This window comes from Cygnus olor, chromosome 7 (assembly GCF_009769625.2).
Source record: "Cygnus olor isolate bCygOlo1 chromosome 7, bCygOlo1.pri.v2, whole genome shotgun sequence".
In the NCBI taxonomy this organism is placed as follows: domain Eukaryota; kingdom Metazoa; phylum Chordata; class Aves; order Anseriformes; family Anatidae; genus Cygnus; species Cygnus olor.
In genome coordinates, this window is record NC_049175.1 from 29,832,213 (window position 1) to 29,851,532 (window position 19,320).

General features: G+C 41.8%; 1 protein-coding gene across 9 annotated transcripts in view; it reads left to right on the forward strand.

Moving 5' to 3' along the window:
• The first annotated feature begins 3,857 nt into the window (after positions 1–3,857).
• The window catches only part of ATRNL1 (attractin like 1), a 494,732-nt gene continuing 479,269 nt past the window's right edge, over positions 3,858–19,320 (forward strand). For 7 of the 9 annotated variants that reach the window (XM_040563153.1, XM_040563155.1, XM_040563151.1 and 4 more), the window contains exon 1: positions 3,860–4,594. In XM_040563153.1, the coding sequence (XP_040419087.1) occupies positions 4,293–4,594 (302 nt within the window). In that variant the 5' untranslated portion in view covers positions 3,860–4,292. Of the gene's footprint in view, positions 4,595–19,320 lie in introns of all 9 variants that reach the window. The other 2 variants (XM_040563160.1, XR_005821433.1) reach the window with 2 other exon arrangements.

Below are 19,320 nucleotides of genomic sequence, written 5' to 3' on the forward strand. Positions count from 1 at the left end.
GGGATTTAGGAAAACAACAAAAAAAAAAGTCTAATATTGTCCTTCACCCAAGGTGTTATGTATGTATTTGGAAAGAAAAGGGAAAGTCTGTACCCCAGCTCTACTTGTAAGGTTCATTAAGAAGCCTGTACACTGCACACCATAAAGCCTGTACACTGCCCCAGTATGTTGAGCTAGAACAGCTCTTGAAACTTCATTCTGGCGTTATTACCTCTGCTACAGCAACCTACATGCTAATTTTACCAATATGTCACAAGGCTGGCTCAGATCTAAATACCCCTGGAAGCAGTGCAGAGCTTGGCCCCTTTTACTTATTGAGTCTGATAATGTCTGTCCCAAGGAAAAGGGCATGGAAAACTTTTTTTTTTTTCTCCTAATATCCCTGCAAAGAGGTCAACCACAAAGGTAGTATTTTTTCTTCCTCTTCTATTCAGCCGGTTGTATAGTTCTCAGCATCACTGCAAAAACACATCTGCACGATATACCCTAAATATGACTAAGCATCCTTTTTGAAAGATATTCTCTGCAGCAAGGCTTGATTGGTATCAGCCTGTAGGACAGGGGAAGCTGAACAGAGAAGTGTGTGTGTGTGTGTGTGTGTGTAGAGAAGGCGAATGGATTCTGCTGTGTTCTTGTCCTCAGGGTCCAGTAGAAATACTGAAAAAAATGAAGATGTCTGTCTCTGAGGGCTTTTTCCCTTTATCCATGCCACCATGCCTCACAACAGCAACCATATAGATCTGTAAATACACTTAAAGCCGTTTTGCTGATGAACACAAATGTATCAGTATTTTTGAATACTAGTACTTAGGTTTTGATGGTAATAGCTAACAATATGACGGAAATGTTCTTGAAAGGTTTTGTTTGATATCCCTTCTACATTATTACTCCATTCTGTATTCTCACTATCTGTTTTTATCCAGTGACTTAAAATTTTGAAGAGTTATTCAGATGCTTTTAAGTTGTTAATTCTATGAAAGATTTTTAGTACGTTAGCCCTTCAGAAGTGTAAATGTTTTCTATGTCAAGAACTGGAGGGATGAAGGGTGTAAAATGTTACACTTCCAAGAAAAGCGGAACTTACAGATATGCATGTAACGATGAAAGGATTGACAGATCTGACTTCTCTCAGCCAGATCTGTTAACTTCATCTGATGTAAAAAAAAAAAATCCCATCAAATGAGGACAGAAGAGAACCAATATTGGCATTTGTACATTGTTCATTTCCCAAGGTTATGAAATGTCTAATGCATCGATGTGATGTACAACAGCCAAAAGGTTTGCATTTCTTCATTTTCATAGCTTGTTACTTTTTAGCCAGGAGATATCTATACAAGATTTACCCCTTGCTGTTCTAAATCTAGAAACCTTTATAATTGTGTTTAGGCTTTTAGATAGGATTGTTCAAGCAGTAAGAGTACTGTCATACTATTCTCTGCACCTCTTATAACCATCCTAGTCCATTTCTGATGGCCTGTTTGTGCTTTTGTTCTAAATTCATGGAACAACCATGCCCAATATAGGTTTGCATTTCTCTTGTATTTTCATTTTAGTTTTTATGTATTTATAACTAAAGAAGAAATTTGGCATTTAATGGACAAATGCACACTGATCGTTGTGCTTTTGAATAGACCTTTTGCATGGTTAAGGATTGTTGAGAGCCTAGCTTTGCTTTGAATGTTGATTTTTACAAACTTGGCTGACTTCTGTAGATCTGAAGCAAAATCTTTATTCAGTCTGAGAAAAAGATGGTGCATGCTTTAGAACTTTTTTTGGTTGGTATAAAGGAATTGAGAAAGTGGAGGAGGAATGTATCTTCCTGCCATGTTAAGCAAGAAAAAATTGTTGAAAGTGTTTCTGAAATTAAAGAGTAGTCTCGAACTGACATTGTATCTTGGACTAGAATCTTGTATTAACTGTGTTTCTGGTCTCATAGTGTTATTTAACAGAGGACAGTTGTTCAGCAGCCTTAATCACATGTAATATTGCACAATTAGCAGACTGTTCAGCAAAGGCTTCAGTCTCAGCATTTTTTCATAAAATATAAAGCAGCAACACAATTTCCATTTCCTCTCATTGCATGAACTCAACAATTCATTACAAAACACACACAAAGAGATGCTTAATAGCTAAGAAATGTGTCTGATCCAGAACAATGAAATGATCTATCTCAGCTCTGTTAGGAAGACAATGTACAGACTCCTGGACTGAGAGCGGCTGTGGTCTTCCTGACAGCCTTCAGAATGAAACTGGATGAATCTCTTTTCACCTCTGCTTTCCCCACAAGCATTTTCAGGTGTTCCCTTAATTAAGATTGTAAACTGCATGAGGCAAAGATTGTTTCTCTGTAGAGACTTTGGTTGGACTCTTACATTACACGAAGTACATATAGATACTGATGGGTTTTGTTGTGCTCCTTACTGTAGTACTGATGTACATTGATTTTTATTGGAAATTCCAGTGAGGACTGAATGGTATACTTGGAAAAACAGGCCAGTCTGTTGGGCTAAACCACAGCCAACCAAACAGTTCCTCTCACTCCAAGGGTGAGAGCTGCAGAATCTGGGGAAGGGTTGATCTGGAGACAGGTCCAACACAGGTCACTTCAGACCTGCCAGTTTTGAAACAGTAGCAGGAGATGAAATTAAATACCTTTCCATTATCTTCTTGGAATAGAGACATAACGTCATAAATTCTCAGTTTCAGTGTTATGAGAAAGTTTCAGAGGTTTTGATTGCTAACGTCTTCTTTATTGCTAGACAGGGAGGCTCATTATTGTTTTCTGATTATAGAAACATGTTATAGCAAAGTTGAAAAAAAAATGGGCTATGTAAGGCACATCTTGCTGAAAAAAAAGGGCAACTTTATTACGATTATTACTTCTGTGCTGCTCTGGTGATAAAGGTGGGAACTTTTGTTCCTGGTCATGGGCTATAAGTGGAAGGCAACCTCTTGAACTGTGGAATGAGAAGATGGGGTGCCTTGTAGGAAGGCAAGGACTCCTGAACAAGCCGTGACATCTCTCCTAGCGCTGACTGTGACGATTTTAAAGAAAACTGCCCGTGAACTTTGCAGGGCTGGGGGCCAGTACGGAGTCAAGGGGCCGGGGGGTGCCCCCGGGGCTCTGTGCCGGCCGGGGGGGTTCAGGTGGCAGTGGGGAGAAGCCCCGATATGGGGGCTCCCCTTCCTAAGGGACCCACGGTCCCACCACAAAACCCAAACGGGAGCAAAGCTGGAAGGGGGCCGGGGGCCTCCGAGGTCCCGGCGGCTGCCGCCTTTGTGAGGGGGAGCGCGGATGAAAGGGGAGGGGGTAGTGAGGGGGGCCGTCGTTGTGCCATTTCACACAACCCCCCCGGTTTGTCTTTTTTTCAGCGTGTGTGGGAGAGGTTTCCGAGGTTTCAGGCGCAGGTGGCTGTGGCTGGAGCTGTCGGGGTGCCGCTGCACCGGCTCCGCGCTGAGCCGGCGGTGGTCGCCGTCCCCCTCAAACCACCACCACCAGACCCCCCCGAGCCCCCTCCCGCCGCCTCTGAAGGCTCGTCGGCAGGGTCCAGCTCCGAGCAGCCCGAGAAGCGGGGGGTTTAGCCCGAGCTTGCGGCTCCGAGCGGAGATTACAATTAGCCTTTAAAAATGGCTGCTTGGGAGCTGTCAGCCGGGACGCGGCGGGGCCGCTAACTCCCCTCATCCCCTCACAGCCTCCCGCCTTTCATCCCCGCGGGGGTAACAACGGAGGGGGGGATGTCTCAGAGCCCCCTGATCCTTCGCCAGCCGCCTCCCCCCGGTGCGGGGCTGCCGTAGCGGCCCCGGGGCCCGGCCGTCCTCGCTGAGTGGCGGGAGGACGGCGGCGGCCCCCGCCTCCCCGCGCTCCTCCTCGCCGCTGCCTGCGTGTGTGCCGCGGGCGGCGGGGCTACAAAGGAGAAGGGGGAGGCCGGGGCTATATGGTGGAGGGTGGTGTGTGTGTGTGTCTGTGGGAGAGAGGGGGGAGACGCGTCTGGCGAGGAGAAAGCCCAAGGTCAAGAGGCAGTTCTCCTCCATGGAAGAAGACGGCAGCGATGAGCCGTGAGGAGGACGAAGAGGAGAAGGGGCGGATGGCTGAGGGCTGCCGGGCTTCCCCGCGGGAGTGAGGAGACAGCGCAGAAGGGGCCGGAGGAGACGGCGCCGGGGTCGGGAGGAGGGAGGAGAGGAAGGCCAGGAGGAAGCGGGGGGTTTGAATCTCCCTGCCCGGATCGTTTCTCTCTCAGGGGAAGCTCCTGACGCGGCGCTGACCCTGCTGCCAGTCCTCCGCGCCTCGGTCCATGGCCCCCGCGGCGAGGATGGAGCCGGGCGGCGCCCTGAGGAGAGCAGGGGCTGCCCCCGCGCCCCCCGGAGCCGGGAGCCCTTTCCCCTCCGCCTGCTGCAGCTGCTTCTCCTCGCTCCTGGATGTGAACAGCTGGCTGCTCTTCTACGCCTTCTTGTACCTGGCCCTCTACGCCCAGGTGTCCCAGTCCAAGTCCTGCGACAAAATCTCCTGCTTCTCGGGTCATTGTGTCAACTCCACCTGCGTCTGTGACCAGGGCTGGGTGGGAGACCAGTGCCAACACTGCCAGGGCAGGTTCAAGTAAGTCTCTGCGTATTACCGGTCTCTTTCCCTCCTTTCAAGACCAGTGCTAGCTCTTTTCTTGCTGTTTTCACCTGCCTGTGTTTTCCCGTTGTTATCCCCCCCACACACCCCGTGTGTCTGCTGTGATTTTGTTTCTGCCCGGTGGAAGCGTGTGACAGAAGTTAGGGATGAAATAGGCCCCTCCACCTCAAGCTCCCTTCCTCAAAGGATACAGGACGCAGTCCTCGGGTGGAAAACTGTACCTGGCGGTGTGCGGCTGGAAATAGGCTGCTCTGTGCCGGGGGAACCGACACGAGGAGAAATTGGCCTGGAGCTGTGTTGCTGCTGTCCCTTCTGGAAGTGTCATGGAAATGACATGGGTACTTCATGAGGCTGCCCAGCGAGCAAAAATTACTGGTGGATGTGAATGACTTTTATCCTTCTGGAAAGTGACAGTCATTTGCTCATTTTAGTCTTGTTCCCTTTTCTTGCACGTGTTTTACCTAAGTTTGGGCACATTCAGGGTGACATAAATGTAACTGTTACTGAAATGTACATCACAAGTGATGAGGTTTGCAGGAGAGGCAGTGGTATGAATGTAAAACATCTTTGCCAAGGAGTGAGTGGTTAGTGATGCTGGAGCTACCCTCTCATTCTTAAAAGTGGATGTGATACCGAGTCATTGATCAGCGAGACAAAACTCTACACTGACACTTGCTTTTCCCTATGTAGTTGAAGAGAAGACTTAATTTATAGGGCTGTCACTTCCCCCCGCCCCCTTTGGTATCAGGGTAAAGACTGGCAGTGAAAAATGCTGTTGCAGCTAACAGTTTGCTGTTATTTCGCTATATAACCTTGGACAGGACATCTCATTTTATTCCCTTGCAAAACACCACTTAAAAGCAGGAAAAGCAGGAACTCCGTTTATTAAGTATATTGACGTCTACAGCTGGAAACTGTCCTAATATTTAGCTAAAACAGTATATTGGTGAGGCTGTATCTTACAGAATTCAAATTCTGTCTTTGGAAAGTACTTTAACAGGTTACAGTTGCCTATTTTAAAATGTGTTTCTGAGGACTAAAATCAAGCTATATAACTTCCGTGTCTTTTAAGTGTTTAATCTGTGTATTTAATCACTCATTCCTAAATAAAGGTAAATCAAGTAACATGTTAGCTTGGGAAGTTGAGGAGTAGCTGGCATGCAGACATGTTAGCTGAAACAACGCACATGCTGCAGAGAGAAGCAATTCACTGATACCATTTGGTGGGTTTCTCTGTCAGGGAGACTGTAACTGAGTCATAAAGGAAATAGAAGGCAATTATATATATCCTATCTGCATATGAACTTGGTGATAATCTTTTAAAGTTGGTCATCAGCTACCTGCAAGTACTGATGGCATGGGCTGGCCTGTGCCCTGGCACAGCGGGCGAATGCCATGGGGATTGCGTGGGGAGGGAGGCCCAGGTGATTCTTCTTTGTGTGTGCTGGGCAGCAGCAGGCAGGCTAGCAGAGCATTTCCGTGCTGTAAAGAGATTACTGGTAGCCTTTATCTCGACACCAAGCACAACAGACCCTAACGCTGCAAGGGCTGAAGCAAATTTTCATCTCTTAAATTTCAAAGCTTTTTGTTAGTGTATGCTCTGAATGGTTCCTGGAGCCTTTAGCAAGCCATTAAAGGTATATCCTTGGTTACTTGTTAAAACGTTTATGTTTCTTTACATTGTTTGTATTTTTGAGTGAACTTAATGAGCGGAGGAGGCATGGTGGTTGCATTTTCTTAGCTCACTTCTGGTGGAAAGTTAATAATCCATCCCCACCTAGAGGAAGTTCTGCCGGAGTGTTGAAGGGGCACCTCTTCTGCGCTCAGCTAATGCAGGGTTAGTTGGTGTGCCTTTAGGAGTTTTGGAGAAATCAGAATAGATTTCTCAACTCTTCTGTATTCTTTCATGATTATTTTTAGAAATGCCAGTGATGCTTGCATTCAGATTTTTGTCAGAGAAGAGAGCTTTTTCTGTCACGTTGGAAGCCTGTTTCTTGCTAAGGACACTTTCAATACCAGTATCTTTGATAGCTCATCTTTAATCTTACAAGCAAAATATACTCTGCCATGAAAAATAAGCATTCTGAGTTCTAATGCTTTCCAAGCCCTGTGAGCTGGGGATGGTGTATGAAATATGTTAATGTTTGCTGTGATGCCAGCAGCAACTCAGAGTGGCTGTGTTTTGAATCTTGAAAATTCAGAAGGGTGTCGAATGGTTGATGAGCCAAGTCTCCGTGTTTACGGAAGAGTTGGAAAACGAATGTTAGTCTACCTTATGGCCAGACGATTGAAGAGCTTTCTGACTACTGTAGTTATTGGTAGCCTAACTTATTATCATGGAACTTTCGTATATTGTTTCCCTTTGTCTGTGAAGGGTGAATATCTGCTTTATGCTCAAGTAGCCATGGCTGGATTTTTGCAGCTGTAGGACTCTTACTTCACCAATTATGTAGGATGTGCATCGCCTCGGAGCAGTTGCTTCTTGCAGGAAGAATTATTATGAAGAGTTCTTCAGAATAATAGAAAGGTTGAAAAGTAGGTTTGGCTATTGTAGCTACATTAAGCATTATGTATTGTAGGTATGATGCATACCAATGTTAATAGAACATTGTGTATTCTAAATATTTATATTATTTCATACTTTCAGCAGTTTGAAGTTCCTGGGTGTGCCTATATTACGCAAAATTAAAAATGAATTTTTAGTGACCTAAATTGGACCTAAATAAAGCCTGTTTTCTGACACTAGATCAACTGAGGATAAAAAATTTTTAAGGGCAAGCTTAAACATAGCAAAATAACTGGGTCTTTATTCTTCTTCATATAAATCAAATGTGGTTATTTTTCCTCTTCTGGGAATGAGTGACTTGCATTAGCAAACATGAGGAACATTACCATAAGAGAAATACTCTACCTAGGGGCAGCTTGGGACCATTAATTCTTTTGTGACAGATATGTAGCATTTTTGCTTTTCCTTTTATTTCTTTTCTAGACTGAGAAATAACAGCATAGTAGAGAGACATCAAAAATAATTGATCAATCTTAGTAAGCAGGTGTCAAAATTAATTGACAATACTACAGTAACCTTGCATTTCCCCTGTCGAGCTACTAAGTAGAATACTTTGCAAATGGATGAAAGAAGGGTGGATGGAGGAAAAATGAGTGAAAAGACTTTCCAGCACTATGTTATTACTTCTATGTATCAACTCTTGCATTTATTCCTTATATTGTGAAGTTTGTGATAAGTTGTTGTATATATAATCAGACTAGTGGTGGTGTTCTCGCTGTGTCGCATTCACACCTCAGGAGGGGCTGGGCATCGTCTCTGCTTGGTGGTCAGTTACTCTCTGGTCAAAAGGGCTGTCTGAATGCAATGCTGCCTTATTTCCTTTTGTTTAAAACTTTTTTCCTTGTGTTGTGACATTATTATTTTTTTTTGTACCAAAATTAAAAGGGAAATTTAAATATAAAAAGCAAGAGAAACGAATTCTGTTTGCTTGCTTACTGGAGACAGGTGAAAGACAAGAAAGCCAAAGGGGAGCAGGGTCTGTTTTTATAGCAAGGAGCCTCAAACAGCTCTGTTCTCAAGATGTTAAGAAAAACACAAGCATAAAAACACAACGCTGAGTTTTGTTTTCACCTGGTCATTTTATTGTACCGCATTTACATTTTTTTAAAAGCAGTAATATTCTTTAGAAGTTCTTGTGACTAAACATGGCTGTCCCCAAATACTGTAGTCTTAATATTACTTGAATTTTTCCTACATCATTATGAAAGCAAAAATCCTTTCTATGGTATACTTATGGTATACATATGGTATATGGTATAATATATATATATATATATATATACACACACGGTGTACATATGGTATATGGTATAATTCTTTGAATTATAAATAAATAAATTATAAATAAATAAATGAATGGCACTTAAGGCCTGGATTGGAAAACACTTCTCTCTTTGGATCTGATCATGTTCTAAGGAATATTGGAAGTGACTGCTAGGTTCATGCATGAAAAAAAAACACCACCACCACCAAAAAAAACCCACAACAAAACCCCAAACCTGCAGGTAGGTTGCTAACAGTTCCACTGTATAAACATTTTCAGTATTGTGCCCATTTATTTAAAACAAATAAACAAACCCTAAAGCAAACAAACAAACAAAAGACCCAAGTATGTTAATCCCAAGCCAATGTTCGGTAGCTGCTTTCTTCTGAAATGAAATTGCCAGCAGTTGTCAGATCCACCAGAACAGAAGTACCATGCTCTGTAGTACTTGGCAGCTGCAGCTCTGATGTTGCAGATGCTAATGGCTTTCCATATTGCAGTCAATCCAGACTTTAGATCATAGTCACTTTCTGATCTTTCTGTTGCTGTTTTCCCTCCACCACCTTCCTGAGCGAGGTCCAAATTTTTTGGATGCCTGAGTGAGAGATTCTGCTTTGCTAGTGGGCAGTGGTGATGTACTAATGCTTTAATCTCACTCTGCTTTGTTTGAAGACTGTTTGTCAGACTTGTTGAACTTGTCATCTATGTGTGACTTCTGTGCCTCCATAGGCTGCTGTGGGCAGTGCAAGGCAGTGCCCAGCCTCCTGCCTAGCAGAGGATGTGGTCGTTCCTGGCCATGGGTGATGCTTACACCCCTCCCTTCCTGCAGAACGGGTGTTAGTGCTGGGCAGTGCAAACCTGTTGCTGGTTGCTCCTCTCTCCCATTTCACCTTGCTGCAGAGAATGTGTCAGCTCTTCCCCTTGGTCTGTAAGGCACTTAACAGCTACAGTTTAAAAAGGATAATTGGAAAAGTACAAACACTTTTTTAAAAACAGAAGCGTTTTGTTGTCTTTGAAAACTGCCAGTTATTGGGAACAGCTCCTGTAGATTCTCTTCAGTGGTGTGGGGAGGCAAAACCCCAGAAAGTCAGCTGTGCCTCGGTTCCGGGAGTCTCAAGTGTTATTGATTAGCAGGCAGCCCAGGTGCGTTATGGCCAGAGTGACCTGGAGAACAGCTGACAGAAAATGGAGAGTTTGGGCCTGAGGCCAGGTCAGGAAGCCCTCTGATGAGGTAGGAATTGGTGTCTAGCAGCTACATGTTCAAGTGTTCCATACCATTTCAGACCAAATAAGCTCTAGCCTATCTAATTAAGTTTTATTAAGTTATAATTTTATGTGCAGCACATGGCTTTCTGACCTTGCTACAGTGAAATTGGGAGAAACTAAATGACTGCAGCTGCTACTTGGAGGGATGGTAAGGAAAATACTTCTATTGTACAGACAGCTCCCTCTCTTCTAGTAAGCTGTATCTGCAGCTGAAACGTTTGCTGAAAACTTGGCCTTGATTATCTTTTGCTGAGGGATAGGCTTTTGCTACAGGTATGGGAAGGTATGTAAGTACTAGGTTGAGCTCAAGTGATTTATCTTAACAAAAGTAAGAAGATGACCTTTGCATGTTGAGCCCTGGTCATAAATTAGTGAAAAATCTGAGCATGTTCCTAGTTGTCTCCTGTAATTAGCAGGGCTTTGATGTTCCTGCATGCTTCCTCTGCACTGCCTCATGGGCATGTGGTGACATTGTCGCAGGCAAAAGTCTGGCAGCAGGGTAATGCAACAGTTTCTTCTGCTCAGAGAACAGTAAATGGCTGGTTAAAGAACAACATCCTGCCAAACTGCATCTTAACAGCAGGAGGAATAGAAGATCATCAGTTCTGGGGAAAAATAACCCTGATCTTTTGTATAGATTTTTTTTTTGTTGTTATTTTCCCAAAGAAATAAAAATGCATTTTTAACTCAGTACCATACTGCCTTGCCAGTTATTGGCCGGTTTGTCCCTTGTGCTTCCATGCAGAGGTAGAAAGTTCTTCCTGTTAATCCCTTTCTTGAGATGTTGCAGGGTCTGTGTTAGGAGCAGTGCTCCTTCCTTTCTCTCTTTTCCTACTGATCCCTTAAAATGACTTTCTTGTAGTTCAGTGCATGTTTTGCAAAAGGAGACAGCAATTGGGAAGGAGGAAGCTGGGTTAACGCAGCACTGCATCTATGGGCATTCGGCAATAAGTATAACACAACTTTGCACTTCCTAATGTATTCCTAGGCTTTTCTCTTACTCGGTGGGCTGTGGAGTGGCTGAGAGTGCAGTTCTGGCTGTGAGGTTTCATGGGAATTCTTTTGTTGGAAAGCCAGGTAGTCAGGGGTTTGTTTTTGCTGTGTTTGTTCACTGGGGATGCCTGTTCATTGTGGATAAGACCACAACACTTTTCTCTGATGCTGCAATATTAGAAAAGCTCTTTGAACTGTTTCTTGTGTTTGTTTTACATTTTTAATACTTTTTTTTTTGTGTGTGTGTTGGAGTGAGACAGTATTGCTAAAAGGCAAACAGTTGTTTCAGGAGTAGATGTAGGATGGAAACAGAACAGTATTCTGCCTTGGTAATGCTTTTCTGGGCAGTCTGTATTTGCAATTGTATTTCAGGAGCCTTTAAAGCCATGGAAAAAAAAAATGGTTTTTCTCCTTACTAGAGATACTTTGCAATTACATATGTAAAATCACAGGAGGAAGCAAAATGGAATATTTTCAGATTTTTCTTTTTTTTTTTTTTTTACAACACCAGACCTAGGTGGTAAACTTAAATTAACAATGGAAGCTCTTCTTTCTTCCTACAATCCATAATGAAACTGTAGAGCTTATTGCCACAGGATGTGGACAGATGTATAAAGCAAGTATGAGCAAGGCTCATCATGACTGAAGCCATGCTGTTGAAGTTCCAGGTTCAGTATTGATCCTGGTGGTTGTTAGAAGATAGGAGGACCACTGTACTTGTTGATGTACTTTTCTAATTTCAGCCTTAACTAAACTTTATATGTATGACATTGAGTTTGCCTTTCCTGTTTGGGTGGCTGTACAAAAGAGTGTGTATGTTCACTGCTATAAAGTGTGCAGTCTCTGGGATGATGTGCAGCTGAAGGCCAGCATCCTGTGTCCTGTTCCTATTGACAGTGTGAACTTAACGTAGAGTTGTTTTGTTCCATAAATCTGATTTAATTAGGTTCAATTCTGCTTACCTGTAAGTGCATTCTATGACCTTATGTACATTTCTTCTTTGCTCAACAGAATGTTTATTCTGATAGTTTTATTTATTTATATTGACTTACGAAAGAAATGAAGCTTTTAATACTATTCAGTGCATCTGCCCCTACCTTTGAACTTGTTGGTCAGTTACAGTTTTCTTGGTGATTGGCACTGGAACAGAAGGCAAAGACTGTCTTTTTTTCATTTGATAATGCACAAGTATCTGTTGTCATATGTAATGATGCAGACTGTGCCAGGTAGGTGAGCACCTTTGAGAACATCCCCTTTAATCTTCTTTGCCCAGTCCTAGGTATCTAGTCGTTACGAAGGAAGACCGAGCATATTGATCGATTCGATTAGTGAACCTCCGGAGGCAAGGTTCTTACTGCACTTCTAAATTACCTCCTGCATGTTCTCCTTAATTTTTCGAGCTCCTATACAAGATTCATGTTTCTTCAAAGACAAAACAATTTCCGTGTACAAGAACCTTCACAACTTGAATGTGAAAAGGGTGTCAAATTTTCTTATTCCAGGTGAAGTCGTTGTTTTAATCTAAAAGTCTGAATTCTGCTGTCTGCAGAACTTGTACAAGCGAAGTGTCCTTAAATTGCAGATTGTAAGCAGAAATAATAAAGTTGTTTAAGAAATGAACTGTATTAAAAAGCTACCATTTTACGTTTAGCTGCAGCCACTTCATCCTTCCCGCTTCTCCTTGGCTGAATCTTTCTGCTTCTTGTCTAAGCATCAGTCTTCCTGCTGAGAGTTGAAAAGTACCAGCAGGGACACCTCTCCCCACTGCCCAAGGGAGGTAGCACGATGGGAAAAGGAAACTGTCCCTTTTAGAAATGGTACAGATTTCTTTTGCCTTAATTTTATATTGGACAGCGTCCCCATTAAACTGGCACAACTTCTATTATATGTGGTGAAATCCTGAGTCAGCCTATCAGTTGCAAAACTGCCTTGGTTGTCAGCATGACCTGTATCTAATTCAAGACATGCGCATAATTAGCCTTACCAAAGTCAGTGAATTGTGTGTACGAATTAATACCTTTGAAATGCCTTTTTATAAGCCAACGTGTGAATGTCTATGTAATTAAACTATTGGGAATATTATGATTTTATCTTTGTAAAATATGGTCGCTGTTTTGTTTAAATTTTTATTTTAGTCGTGATGCTCTGCCAAATATTTCTTCCAATGTGAATTATTCTCTGCATGTATTAAAATTTTTAAACACATTGATAGTTCATGTGTTAAGGAGATTTTGAATTTGTAAGGAATGCATTTTTATTCAAATCATGTTTTAGAAAGTGGAAGCATACGCCATACAAGTGTACTGAACTTCTCTTAGAAGCTAAACCATCTGCACTGAGAGGTGTTTTTTTTGAAGGAAATATCCTTCTGGAGGGAAAAAAAAAAAAAAAGAAGTTTTCTATTAGGGTGTGTTTTTTGTTGTTGTTCAGTACTTCATATATATTAATGTTTTCTGTGGGTTTTTGTAGACAACACCAGAAACAAGCGCTCTGATTACCTGCTCTGGCAGCTTGCTTTACGTAGGCTGTAGAGTAACTCTGACTTAGTTCCTGTTTGAGCAGAACATATGCTTTAGAAAAGCATCTGATTATGTCTGAAAACACTTCCAGTGATTGAAAACCCATTACAGACCTCTCAAAACTCTTCCACTGCTTGATATTCCTCACCATTTTCTATAACCAGCAAACCCAAATGCATAATCCCCCTAAATCCAGGAAACCCACCCTACCTATTCTGTGTGATGCTTGACTGTGGGGCTGCACGTGTGTGTTGTGCTGGGGATGGAGCTACGGTCTCTTAAAAACACCGCTCCTCCCCTGAGCAATAGGAAACTGCCGATGTGCCAAGTCCATCCCTGTGTACAAGCCTGCGACCGTCCACAGATTTGGATTTACCAAGTTACCATGGGGCTTGTGGATGCTGGAGCCTGGTTTGTCTGCAGGCTGAGCAGTTCAGTGCTTGGCCCAATGATGGTGGGAAAGGGGCTGATGATCCTACCAGCCCCAGAGCCTGCTTGCCATTGCTAGGGATGTGTGAAAAGCTCAGCTGCATTGCACGGACACAAAGGTTGTCTGCAAATAATATGTAAATGCCTGTACAAGGTACCGCATTTAATATTTTTAATTTCATTTGGCAAATGCATAGTCTCATGCTGTGCACCCCGTACTTCCTCTGACCAAAAAGACACAATGGATATAGTTTTGGATGGCACATTACTGCAATTCATATAATCTTTTTTAAAAAGAGTATGAGTAGTTTGTGAGATGCCAGTCTGTCACACTGCACTAGAAATTAATTTATGTGTATCAAAATGTGGGCAGAAGAGGTAACGAGATGCTACAGGAATACCTTGGGATATTCTTCCATTTATGAACTGAAGTGCTGGTGAAAAAAGCTTTGTTTAAAACACTGCTATGTAGACAATAGAAAAAAATGCATTGGAAAACTCGTGCAGTATTGAAGAACATCTCTCTGCCAGTGTCCGTGGAGATTCTAAGGAGCTGCACAGTCTGGTCTTGGAAAGCATGCTGTGAAGTTTACGTAAGGAGGAACGAAACATGGTGATAGCTGAAAGCCTGGGCACTCCAGTGAGCTGTAGCAGCTACCAATCGTAAAGGGACAGCAGTAAGCTGTTATCTGAGTGCACGTTTTCATGTGAGGAGGGTGAGCTGTGGGAATTTTCCACCTAGCATTTTCAGCTGCCCTATATATTATTAAAAGCCTGCTGAGGGAACGTCAGGGCTGTGCTGATGTCGGAGCCCTGGGTGGTTGCGGTGCCACAAGAGGCATCAGACCTGAGCCCAGCGCTGGCCGTTGCTCTGTGTCCCTTCACCAGTTGTGAGAACCACCTTTGGCTCCCAAGATTCCTGCAGGCAGAAAAACCTCAAGCTTTTAGACCTCTGGAAAGTAATTTAGCCACCAGCACTATAGAATATTCTAGGGTAAACATCTTAACTATTTGTTAAAGCAACAGCATTTTGCAGAAGATAAATGTGTTGTAACATCTCTCCCAAAATGTAGAGCTTATGTCACTTGTCTGGAAGAAGTGGATTCCAGGATCTGTTCAAACTGGTGTTTTAGTTTGTGTAGCTGTGGATGGTAACCTGCTGCTACCCTTGTGTGATGGCGAAATATCTAGTTTGGTGGCCCTAATAATGTTTATAAGCAAGCTGACTGTAGAGTATTTCCAAATTTTAAGCAGCATGTGCCAGAAAATCATGATTTGGGTAGGGAATTGTGAAGCCAGGGTATTCTAGAATTACCTGGCAACTGAACAAGTACAGAATTACTTAAGGCTTGGATACAGACACCTAAAATGACACTTAGCGTTGAAATCTTCTTAGGGATTTAGTCCGTAATTTCTGTGCTTCATTGTCTCATCTATAAAAAGGAAATAACACTCCCTGTAAGATTAAATATATGAGGTGATCCATGACTGCAATGATGAGGCCACCTAATGAGCTAGGTACTATTTGAGGGAATTGAGAATGCATTTCTTCCTAGAGTGTGATACGTACTATGGCATGAAGTGCTGCTGTCCAAGTGGTGCTGTGTATCTGAAATATGTGTAAAATAGCTTTCTCATTAGGTCAGATGGACCTAAACCTAACTTGGAAGCAGTGTGTGTTATTGCAGAATACTTGAAGAGTAAAGTCTTTTCTTATTCAAGAGAATCCTTGGAAAAACAGTTTGTACCTTGTCTGAATCGCTGGTATTATTTTACTGAAGTTGGTAACAGCCCAAAAGCCTTAACTCCCAACCTCGAATTAAAAGCTAATAGCAAAATATTGTGAAATACAATCATATGCAGTACTATTTAACAGCTATTTTGAAGTTACTGCTCGGCTTGTATGCATAAAATGACATCAATTAGACGTTAAATTCCTGTATCAGCATCAAAGAACCATGCATTTCCAGTTTGCAGGATGTTTGCATTATGCTATTCCAGGATCACAAGTCTGGATCCACAGTCCTTAATTAAATGTAGATTTTTATTGCAGACATGTACTTTTATGTATAGACGTTTGTTCTCGCGTTGTTGAATTTTCAGCTTGCTCCCTTTTACTTTGAAGGCTAATAATTTGCCTTCAGTGATGAAGTGGATAACGTTGTCATGGAACTCCTGGGATGCAGGAGACTGGACTGAAGAACAATCAGAAGTATCACAAAAGGACCAGGTGCTGCAGTGAAATGTGAGCAGCAGCGATGTTGGTCAAAAGCCTGGCAGGAGAGCTGGGGCTTGTAAAATTTTGGATTATGCTAGTGAGCTTCAGGGAAACTTTCTATTCAAGGTGTAAGTGAAACGAAGGTACCATGGAACAAGAAGACAAACATGCATCATCGATGTTGTTTTTAACTCACTCGGTGAGAGGGAGAAATTAACCAGAAAAAATATCCTGCTAGCCATGTGGTAGTTGAAAGTATGCTCCTGCTTGTAATGGATAGCAGTGGTGAGTTAAACTCATTCATCTTCGTTTTCTTGCTACGTATCTCTTCTTTCAAAACCTGGGAGAACTTTGATACACTCTGACTTTTTATATGAAGGAAGATTTGATAATTCCAGCTTTACTACGAAAACCGAAATGCTGAATAATTCAACTGTAGGGTAAATTACATGTTTAACTGTTCTTTCCTGAGTCTATGCAGTGTATGTGAGAGAATGTACTTCTCAGAGAGGGAGAAAAGAAGAAAGTCTAAAGAAATGGAGAGTAACTCCCATTAGTGATTTATGTTTATTTGCAAACACAGCTTGGAGAATATACTTGATAATCAAATGTACATATGGTATATGCAAGATATACCAAAGCAGCGTAGGGAAGAGGCGAATGAACTCGATTTCATAGGAAGAGTCATAGAGTTGCTCTAAGTGAATTAAGCTGCATGCTTTTGTAGTTCTCTCGTATCAGTAAATCTGTTGTGCTGGCTTCCAAAGTCAACTGAGGCTCATCCAGAGGATAACTTAAGACACTGGACAGGAGCTGGAAGGTGCTCCTGAAAAATGAAAATACAGGAACAGACTGCTGGTTTTGAAAAAACAAATTTGCGCTTGTGTGCGCAGATGTAATAATATTAAGACAGCTGTGTTAAAAATGTTTTTGCAGATGTTTTCTAAAACCTTATGCTGATACACGTATTAAATCTAGAACATCTATATTTAGAACTTTGTTTTTATTGGTATTTTCAATCGTGTAGCACTCTGCAGGAATGATCTGTGAGCTAGTATGATACAGTTTTTCTAGAGCTTCATTTCCGAATTGCTTATAGTAGTGTATTTTTCAGGGAGCGGGGTGGGGAACTCAAGCCCTATGTGCATTCAAGGAAGTACTTAGACCCAACACATCGCTGTCTTTCTTTGCATCTTGAATGAAGCACTAAGTAGCTGGTCTCCAGAATGGCCTTGAGGAAAAGGCACTTTTTTTTTCCAGCTGTTTGGCACATGGGAAACCTCAGGTTGTGTGATTGTATGAGGTTACCTAATGAACAAGTGACAGAACTGAAATGAAAGCTTGGGAGTTTATACAAGTTTTTTTTGTAATCATTTCCCAGTCCTCATTCTAGGAAAACTGGACTGTTTTCTAATAGCACAGTACTTTGCTGCAGGTACGCAACGTGGAGTGCTTTGTTTTCTTGGAGGCCTTTACTGTTGAACATTGTCAGATGTAGGAGATGATATGAAGCTTCTCATTCAGGTATAGATCCACAGCCGAGAAGTTTTGTTAACAGTATTTTTTGACTGACTGTTCCAAAAGGATACCCGATGCCTTTCAGTGCCTGGGCCTGGGCCTCTGTTGGTGCCAGGATAAATGCTGGTGTGGCCTGGAGGTTGGTGAAAATAATTGAGAGAATTGACCGTGAAAGGTGTTCTCCAGTCAGATGAACCAGGACATCAAATCCGGGCTGAATTTCTGGTTGGTCTGTCCTCTATTTTTTTTTTTTTTTAAATTATTTTTTTTTATTTCTGTGTGTGGAGGGACAAGCAAGCCACAGTTTAATGTGTTAATGTAACAGTTCACAAAGCCGTTCATTACCAGGATAATTGCTGAGTTTATTTTCAGTTTTATCTGCATCATTAAGGTGCACTTACTGCTTTTGGGGTTTGTACATGTTCAGAAGTCTGTTCAGGAACATAAAAACTCTGCCGTGATGGGCAGCTGAAAGGAAGCAGAATATTCCTTTGAAGTTAGACTGAGGCTTTCTGGTGTTGATTGGCTGCATTGTAAAGTAGCGGTTGGGCTTTGAAAGCAGAACCGGTGTACATTAGATTGCTTCAGAATGATGGAGGCTTGCAGTGTTTTACTGTTTTTTTTTTTTTTTCCGTGTTTTTGATAATTTTAAGGTCACACACAGTAAGGATTTAAAAAAAAAAAGGTAAAAAAAAAAAAAAGGAAAAACACATTTATTTTTAATTGTGGTTAATGCTCTTGCCTCCTAAGGATGGTTCCTTCTTGTAGAGAGTCTACTGCAGTTCTCTCATACATCATTTGTTGTTCACAGTCACCTTATTTTTTTTTATCATCCTGATAAATTTGACTGTTTTAATTTCCATCTACTAATGAAGACCAAAGCAGATGCAGGGCCAAATTAATCATATTCCTTATCTTTAAATACAACAATTAAAATTTAGTCTGTTTTTCTGTGATGAAGGAAGCATGGTGCAATGAGTGATATTCTGACTTCTGTTGTAACTTTCCAATCTACACATTTCATTCTTGTCTTTATGCAATTCACTGGGTATGGAGGTAAATTACTGTGCTCAAGACTGGGAGAATGACAAATCTAACATATGCGAAGCTTGGCAAGTATGAGCACGGCGGTGCAACATCTTGAGTGAAAGAAATATTCTCTGTTGTTCTCACAGTTAGGCTGTTGCAGGCTTAGACATCAGTGTATCATATCACTTAGTCTGGTTGGTGCTACTTGAAGGCATACTTCTTTAAATAAAAGAACACTTTTATGAAGGAAATTCTTGACTATCCTATGTTTAAAAAAACGTACAAATTAATGAGGAAAAAGCAACTTTTTTTTCCACCTCCCTGTTCTTAATTGCACTGGACTTTCTCAGTATGTATTTGAATCTTTTAATTTCTCAGATTATTTTTGTTTGCTTGTTTTCAATGGACCAGAAGTATTTGGGGGGTTGTCAATCTATAAGATACCATGCTATGCAAGTTCATCTTCAATATATTGTGTATTTATGAAGTATACATAAATAATGAGATGTACAGTTGCTTCAATGACCAGATGGCTTTATTTTCTGATTGTGAGAGGCTTGTTCTTAAGAACAGCTGATCATCATTGTTGATTGTCTGTTTTTTGCTTATTGCATTTCTCTTGGAAGGATACATGTGCCTTGTAGTTACAAAAACCTCCTTGTCCAAAAGGTCTTGTCATTGCTTCAGTAGGAAAGTGGAAAATGGAAATGGAAAATTCTGTTTAAAAATTTGGGTGGAGATGCCTGGGAGCCTGCAAACCATGGCTCTGACGTGAATCATGGAACTGCGGCTAGTAGGTTTGTGTATGAGAAAAGATTGCATGCTCTGGTCAGTAATATGAGCATGATGAGTTTGTTTGTGCCTGTGCTCAACAGTATTAGGCCAGTAATGTTGTTTGAG